Genomic DNA, 9139 nt, shown 5'->3' with positions numbered 1-9139 from the left:
TTTTACAATCCATTAAAACGTAGTAACTGAAGTAAGTAAACGTATGGAACGACGAAAATCGCACTTTTTTTTGGAAAGCAAAAATGTGGTAACCATCATTACTTTAGGTAACATCACCAAAAAAAAAACTCATAATAATGAACAATGTTTGATATTTTGTCATCAGTACGTAGTAACTAGTATAATTTTGCATAACCCGAAAAATCTAATTTTAGTAAAGGTAAATCAATTGAACTGAGGTTGCTAAACAGCCTGCAGTAAGAGTCAAAGAAATAAAACGTATATAATAGAAATAAATGTACTTTTGATATTATGTTTATGTAAAAAAATCAGAAGGTATTTTTAACATATTGTTTCGTTTTTTAGACCATAATTTGACCAACTGAATTTAAGAATACAAATCAGTTTAATTTAATATTTGAAAAAAAAATTACAATTAGACCTAAACAAAACATGATGTACCTTCTTGCATTAATCGAAATTAAAACAATCATTATTACGTATTAATCCATAAAACATTAACAATCAACAGTTTCTGTCATAACATATAAAAATAAATAAAAAACAATTTTTGTTATAATAAACCCTACAAACCTTTAAAAATAATCAGTACTTTCTTTAGCTTCAATAAACTAAAAATAATTACTTTAACAATCGTCTTCAACATCGGTGTCAGGTAAACAATCTTTGACTTTTGCGCTGGTCTTAAAATCTAAATATTCTTTTGCGAAAGCGAATCTTTTCGGAATTACCAGTTTTTCTACAAATTTTTTTAAATCTGCATATTTCTTTTGACAAATTGGCAACTTTGAAGAGTACAACTTCTGTTTTGGGGTCACAAAGGGGTGGGGTTTTATGAGAAACGACCCCTAAGGGGGTAAAACGGGGGTTGGAAGTTTGTATGAAAGTCTTATGTTTTTGAAGTAAGAGACTTGAAATTTCAAATGTAAGCTCTATAGATGGTGAAAAGGTGTCCAAATAATGTATCTTTAGAAATCAACCCCTTTTTGAGGTTAAAACGGGAGATGGTAGGTTTACTCACTCATCACGAAATCTCCGAAACTATAACACCTACAAACTTGAAATTTGGCAAATAGGTTTTGTATAGGACGTAAAAGATAAAACGGGGGTCGAAAGTTTGTATGAAAGGCCTAAGAGATGTTGTAATAAAAAAATAATTTGCTTAAATATCTTGATTGTAATGTATATCTCCATAACCACGCGAACGTAGTCGCGGGCAACAGTTAGTGTATTATAACAATAAGTCCCCAAAAGTGTATGTGATCGATTCCTTCAAAATTTACTGAACGGCTTTTCATGCGGTTTTACCAATGGAGAGAGGGCTTCAAGAGGAAGTTTTACGGAACGACTAAGCCGATTTTGATGAGATTTTGAGTTTCACTGGAAGTTTGCCGGGAAAACTTTGTGACTCACTGATTTAAATGCGGACGAAGCCGCGGGCACAGCTAGTTTAGTATATATGCGTTGTGTTGAACCTAAAATCTTTAGTAGTGTTGTGAAACAAAGTTACTTGTTTCATTGAATCCTTGTAAATGGTGTAAATAAAGTGAAAAAAATAAATAAAATAATCCGTGTAAAGCGTTATAAGCATCACAATATAAAAAAATATCACCTACTAAAAGGTATTAAACGCAAGTGACCATAATTTTACGAGCAGCAAAACTGTAGTAACCCGCATTAGATATGGAATTATTGATGTTGTAACTTTTAGATTAGTTTTTTTTGTAGAAAACAAATTGTCGTAAGAAACAGAGTAAGAAATAATACCTGATTTTTTGTTATTTACATCGTTTTATTGGTGCAAGAATGAAAAAAATATGGCAATTTTGAAAATCCTATATTTTTTATTATCAGTCGTACAGTTACTTGACATATACCATTCGACGCTTAATTTTTTTCTTATTCTAATGATGCAATAAAAAAATATTTCGATGGGTGTTAGTTACTACGTGTTTGCTTTCTCGCGTCGATATGTATAATACACAATTACACATGCATGATATAGTAGAAGAACACTGATAGTTTTAATAACCGTGCGAAGCCGGGGTAGGTCGCTAGTAAAACATAAATTGCCTGTGTTGTCTGTTGTGTCTTTTGCAAAGATAATTTCTGAATAGAATAGTTATAATTATTATATTAAAAGAGTTATTTCAGTGTATTATTTGAAAATAACTTTGTAAATATCAATAATATTTTATCTCCCGTACCCGTTTGAAGATTATATTCATTCAACCATTTACTTTAATAGTAAGTTTTGTAAAGAAAGAAAAGAACATAAAACGTTTTCAATATTTTCAATCGTGAATCATAGAAGATAAAAGAGCTAAATTAAAATTTCCACCCGACTGAGTAAAAATGATCTTAGGCTGCATCTAACCGCCAGCACGCGAACGTATCATTGGTTTTGTTTCTCAATTTTATTTCAGTCCTTTGTTCGAAAAGCCATCAGGCGGCTAAATCAAGTAAGAAATTGCTGATCCAGCCCGCGAGCCTTTTATAAATGCATCGATCTACTAGAAATGAAAATGTTTTGTCGCGTGTAAAAGCCGCCGTAAGCGAGTCAAACTTGCTTACTACAGATAGAGTGAAATATCAAAATTAAATTGTGTATTTCAAACATGATGTTACTGACGTTAATGTACAATCAGGATCTACATACTACATAAAGAATTCTGCTTAGCAATAAAAAAAGCGATAAGTACCATTTTTTGTAGCTAACGAGACTACTAAGGGTCAACACTACTAAACAAGCATTTGTACATGTAAAATAATTGAGTTTGCAGCCAACGAAGAAAAACCGACTTCAATTATATTGACAAGTAATACAAGGCGGGTAGATAAAAAAATTGTCAAGTGATTACGCATTATCAAAGATTACACCAAAAGTTGTAATCAGATTTCAATGAAATTTAAATGTGACCACATGATAAATATCAGCTTTCGATTAAATTAAAAATCATTAAAATCGGTACACCCAGTAAAAAGTTATGCGGATTTTCGAGAGTTTCCCTCAATTTCTCTGGGATTCCATTATCTGATCCCAGTTTCCTTATCATGGTACTAAACTAGGGATATCTCCTTTCCAACAAAAAAAGAATGATCAAAATCGGTTCATAAATGACGGAGTTATACTCGAACATACATTAAATATATATACGGTCGAATTGAGTAACCTCCTCCTTTTTTTGAAGTCGGTTAAAAATCTATCTTTAGCCGCGGTAATAGGACCCTGACTGCCTGTCTAATGGCGGTAATTTGTTCAGGTTAACAGGTACAATACCAGAATGATTGCCAATATAAATAAATGTGTATCTGGTTAATTAATTTAGTAATCATAATATCTATATCTCACTATAACCATTCCATGGCAAAGTATTAGCAAAAATAAATAATAATAAGAAGCTGATATGACAAAAAACAAAAATGAAAAAGTGTAATAAGATAACACTTAACACGTGATATGTCAAAGGCTTGTCAAAGGTCTTTTATTACAGGTAAGGTAGGACAAAACTCGATGCGTGATAGTCCACAGCGGGTACCTCCTTTAACCGACGAACCGTGAACCTTATGATTTACCTTGTTATTGTAACGTTCTACATTTTTTTTTTTCGCCAGGTAATTTGTAATAGCTTAATTTTTTAACTCAATAAAAATGAATAATTGAATTTATGTTCATTAGCTTGACGTTTATTAATCGCCTGACATCGTATTAGTTTTGGTGTGATGTCGTGACTTTTACTTGAAATGTAACATGTATCCACGTCATACGGAATTACCCATGAGTAGTAACCCATTACCGCACCCTTCAATAACAGTCCGCAAGGTTTTAATATTCAGTGTGTTTTCATATTTCACATATATCAAGATAACTATAAAGATACGGCTGGCAAAAAAAAACATGAAATTCTGTTCAGTTTATATAACTACATAGTACCTGGGTGACCGAGCTTAGCTCGGTATTATAAAATATGAATAATATTTCTTTACCGACAATGATAAAATATATAAATAAATATAAAAAATCAAAAGTAAAAGTAATAATTAAAAAATAATAATGATAAAATTTAAATAATATTTTTCGATTTTACATACATTATTAAATAAAAAATAACGAGTGCAATTAGAAAAAAAAGAGAAAGAATAATAATCGATCGAGGATTTGAACCATGGTCTTTTCGGATGATCGCGACCGGCCGATTTCCCACCTGAGCTATTACAAATCTACTGACATTAGCGAAAATTACCTTTGTATTCTAACGACATTTTTCATTGTCTAAAAACTGGGATAAAACGACATTTTCTAAAAATGAATCCTAGCTAGATTTATTTATATCCCCCGAAATTCCCTGCATACTAAATTTCATGAAAATCGTTGGAGCCATTTTCGAGATTCAGATTCTATATACTAGCTGTGCCCGCGGCTTCGCCCGCGTTGAAATCAGTGTGTTACAACGTTTTCCCGGTAAACTTCCAGTGAAATTCTCGTCAAAATCGTCTTAGCCGTTCCGTAAACCTTCCTCTTGAAGCCCTCTCCCCATTGGTGGTCCGTCCAGTAGATTTTGAGGGAATCGATCACATACACTTTTGAGTACTTTGTTTTATAATACACTAACTGTTGCCCGCGACTACGTCCGCGTGAAGCGCGTCGCGTCGTACAAAATGGTTCGTTGAATTCCTCAGAATTGTGGTATGAAATAATGTAGTAATAATATAGTATTATAGTGTAAATATGTTTAAAATATACTGCATGCAATTTAGTTTTTAATATGGTTCTAAGTAAATATATGCCATGGAATAGCGTAACGCACGCTCCTCCGTGACTCCGCGACGACAGGAGTAAATAAAAAAGTATTCTAGTAACGTAAAGGTTAGATATTGTAAAAATTTTTTTTTGTACTACTTATAAGTGATCAATATAAATGTTTCTTGAACACATAGGGTTGCAATCGCGGTTATTTTCATTTAAACCGACCCTGCTGTATATGTTTTATACAAACTATCAACCTCAATTAAATCCCCTTAGCGGTGGAATATCGCAAAATACGTTCTTAGCGGACGTCTACTAACTATAATCTACCTCCCTGCCAAATGTGATCTTTGTCCATCCTGGATGGATGGACTATCCAGCGATTTTTGAGTTCTCGTGATGAGTGAGTCAATGACCTCTCGACCTCTAAGGGGATAAAAGAGAAATCTTTTATCCCCTTAGAGGTCGAGTTTCGTGTAATCCGTTCTTAGCGAATGTTTACGCTCTATAAGGAATCTATCTGCCAAATTTTAAGTTTTTAGGTGTTATAGTTTCGGAGATTTCGTGATGACTCATCACGAAACACGACGTGACCTTTCGCTTTTATAAATATATAGATAGATAGATATATACAAGAATTGCCCGTTTAATAGTATAAGATTAAAGATATAAATATATCCAGTACGCCTCTTGGCTCGATACGGTACGCACGACTTCTTTGTTTTTACGCCTGTTCTCCGTATTCAGGGCTTGTTAAGCCAGTGGGTCGCACCATAGCTATATTTTATTTTATTTCCTTTCATCATGGATTCTCTTTGCGGTCGTTGCCAAGAATCAGTACATGATGGTGTGATGTGTAATTCATGTGCACAGAGCTTTCATTTTGCTTGTGGCGGGATTACTGAACAAGGATACCGAAAGCTTGGTGATCGTAAATTTCATTGGCGATGTTCCACTTGCAAGCCATCTAATAAAGCAACAGGTAAGACTACTGCTTCACCTGGTTCGCTAACACCTCAACGCTCTCTAACCCTTGAGAACGTCATGCAGGAGTTAGATAAGATCAACCTCAAACTATCACCCCTTCAAAGTTTGGCTGCTGATGTTGATTTAATCAAGAAGGACATCGCACAGTTCAAAGTGGTTGAGGAAAGTCTTACCAACAAAATAAAATTGCTTGAACAGAAGGTGCAGATAGTGGAAAACTTCAAAGATGAGCTAAGTTCGCTTAAGTCACGAGTGGGAGCACTTGAAGAAGACATGCATACTAATGAACAATGGCTCCGAACAAATAATGTCGAAATCAAGGGTGTACCACAAAAGGCGACGGAAAATCTCTTTGACATTGTCGGAAAAATTGGAAACCTAGTAATGTATCCAGTTGCGAGGCAGAATATCAATTTTGTAACTAGGATTCCATCACGAGGCAGAGCATCAAACGCCAAATCTATCTTGGTGTCTTTCATTAATAAGTATAGTAAAGAGGATTTTGTGGCAGCGGCTCGACAAAAATCGTTTACTCCTGCTGATATCGGATTGCAGGGGTCACAGAAAATATATGTCAACGATCATCTGACTACTCGTAATAAGCAATTGCTGACAAAAGCTAAAGCACTCGCAAGAGAAAATAATATACAGTATGTCTGGGTTAAGCATGCTAAAATCTTCACCAGAAAGAACTCCACGTCTCCAGTGATACCCATCATGAAGGAAAGTGACCTTGAAAAAATCGGTGCTAACCTAAATAATTCAGGATTTGATTTAAACTAGTTCACTTACTACGTATTCGTTCAATTTCTATTTTTGTTAATTTTCTCTTTATATCTTTTAATCTATTTTTTATATTTGTCATAGTGTGCACACGATCCTTAGTAATTATATTTTACTCTTTACTGCTTATTACGTCTTTTTTATATTATAACTCACTATTGGAGTTGTTTGTCATATTGCAAATGACAGCGGCCCACTCTTTGAACTCCCATGGAATCGTTCTTATTATTCAATCGGATGCGTTATATATTGCCGAACAAGTTATTTCGAACTACCCTGCATGGGTATATATTATTAAAACTATTTGTGTTATTTTGTGCTTTTGTTATTTTATTATGGTATTGCGGATGGATTTAATTTATTTACTAGTATGTACAATAATAATTTTTCGTGATGGATTAATGATGAATATCTTTATTTGTGTAATAACAACTAATGTATTTTGCTTTTGTAATTTTCTTGAGACATGCAATTTGTTATTTTGTCACTTTATTTTGTTGTTGTTTGGGGCAGTGTAAATGGCTAATGACAGTAATTTAACTATCTATTATCAAAATGTGAGAGGACTGAGAAGTAAAACAGATGTTTTTTTGCGTAATATAAGATTAAACAATTATGATATTGTTGCATTGACGGAAACTTGGCTCTTGGATGGGATATCGGATAGTGAACTTTTTGACGAACGGTATGTTGTGTGGCGCCGTGACAGAAATTATTCAAGAACTCGTCAAACACGGGGTGGTGGGGTACTACTAGCGGCGCGGCGGGATTTATTAGTTACTTTTAAGCCGCAATGGTAATCTAGTGCTGAGGATTTATGGTTTACAATTCACGTTACCAAAGGTTTTAGGGTTCAGTCGAAACGGAATAATACGTTTAATTTAAATATGTGTGCTATTTATTTGTGTGAAGAAAAATTGGGTAATAATTTTGCTACGCAATTATCTGCTTTTTCCGATAAACTTATCTCGATCATTGATGGTAATCCTTCAGACAAATATATAGTAATGGGGGATTTCAATATGAGTATTATTGACTGGGGTACAATTGGACGCGGGCCTGTAGTCACACAACTTTCCAGTCAAAGCGCTATTGATTTTGTTAATACTATACAATATTGTGGTCTAGATCAGTTCAATTTTATTAACAATAACTATAATCGAATATTAGATCTAGTATTTTCCAACGATTTACTGGTAGTACAAGCGTGTCTTGATCCTCTAGTGCCTGAAGATCCTCATCATAAAGCCCTGGAAATTACTGCGACTTTTGCTGATGTCATTCCGCTCACACCCTCTAGACAGTCTATTTATTTGTATCGGCGTGCTAATTATGACACAATACGTTCATGCTTGATGGAAACTGATTGGTTTGAGGTTCTCGGCCGAGGTTCTGTTGATGACGCGGTTACTGCCTTCTACGATATAATTTATGGATTAAGGGATAAATTTGTGCCTATTAAACTTGCCACCAAAATGAAATACCCTCCATGGTATACCACCCCATTAATAAAAATTCTCAAAGAAAAATCGAAATTTCATCGTAAGTTTAAAACCTATGGCAACAAATCTGATGAACAAACTTATAAACTACTTCGTGATCGAGCGAAAAAAGTGGAAGTGGAGTCTTATCGTAATTATCTATCTCATATTGAGAACTCCATTGCATCTAATCCTAAAGCATTTTGGACTTTCAATAAAAGCATGCGGACCAGTTCTTCTATACCCTCTAATATGTCCTATCAAGGTAGGTCCTGTTGTGATGGTCAAGGAATCAGCAATCTTTTTTCTAATTATTTTAGCTCAACCTTTTTAACTCGTAATTCCTGTTCTGATCTTTCCATCGAGGATTACATTATCGATTATACTCTTGACATTCCTAGTGATATAGCCTCTTTAGACGTCAATGAACTTGAAATTCTCAAATTCCTCAAAGGCCTTGATCTCAATAAAACTGCAGGACCTGATGATCTGCCTGCAATTTTTATAGTTAACTGTGCTAATGAACTTTGTGTTCCTGTTTCCATCCTTTTTAGAAGATCTCTTCGTGAAGGTGTTATGCCATCTAAATGGAAGCTCGCATATGTAACCCCGATACACAAGAAAGGTCCTAAAAACTGCATTGAAAACTATAGACCGATCTCTAAGCTTTGTCACTTAGCAAAAGTATTGGAGCGCATAGTTCATAACCAGGTTTCTAGCAGTTTAAAATCTTATTTTACACCTCATCAACATGGGTTTCTAAGGAATAGATCGACAGCGACTAATCTAGCTGTTTTTACTGATTTTATTTCACATCAGATGGACCAGGGTAATCAAGTTGATGTCATTTACACTGACTACGCAAAAGCCTTTGACCGCCTAGATCATAAAATGCTTTTGATGAAGCTCCAGAAAATTGGTATCAGGGGTGATCTGTTTCGATGGTTCACTTCATACATTCAAAATAGATCCCAAGCGGTAGTGTTAAAGGGTTACATGTCTTCTTGGATCAAAATCCCCTCGGGAGTACCTCAGGGATCTTTGTTGGGCCCACTATTATTCACGATATTTATCAACGATATTGAACAATGCTTTTCTCATTCTCACGCCCTGCTTTTCG

The 9139-nt window shown here is 34.5% G+C and overlaps 1 protein-coding gene across 1 annotated transcript; it reads left to right on the top strand.

Annotated features, from left to right (window-relative positions):
• Positions 1-5572: 5572 nt before the first annotated feature.
• Positions 5573-6538, top strand: LOC123657602. The gene has a single exon (XM_045593125.1). It carries the CDS (start codon positions 5573-5575, stop codon positions 6536-6538), a length of 966 nt encoding a protein of 321 aa, XP_045449081.1.
• The last annotated feature ends 2601 nt before the right edge of the window (positions 6539-9139 follow it).

This window comes from Melitaea cinxia, chromosome 11, assembly GCF_905220565.1.
Source record: "Melitaea cinxia chromosome 11, ilMelCinx1.1, whole genome shotgun sequence".
Lineage (NCBI taxonomy): Eukaryota > Metazoa > Arthropoda > Insecta > Lepidoptera > Nymphalidae > Melitaea > Melitaea cinxia.
Note: the sequence above shows the minus strand (reverse complement) of the source record. Positions and strands in the feature narration are given on the sequence as shown.

Bases quoted from the DNA above. Each gene is read 5' to 3' on its own strand.
- LOC123657602 (XM_045593125.1), top strand. From the start codon at position 5,573: ATGGATTCTCTTTGCGGTCGTTGCCAAGAATCAGTACATGATGGTGTG.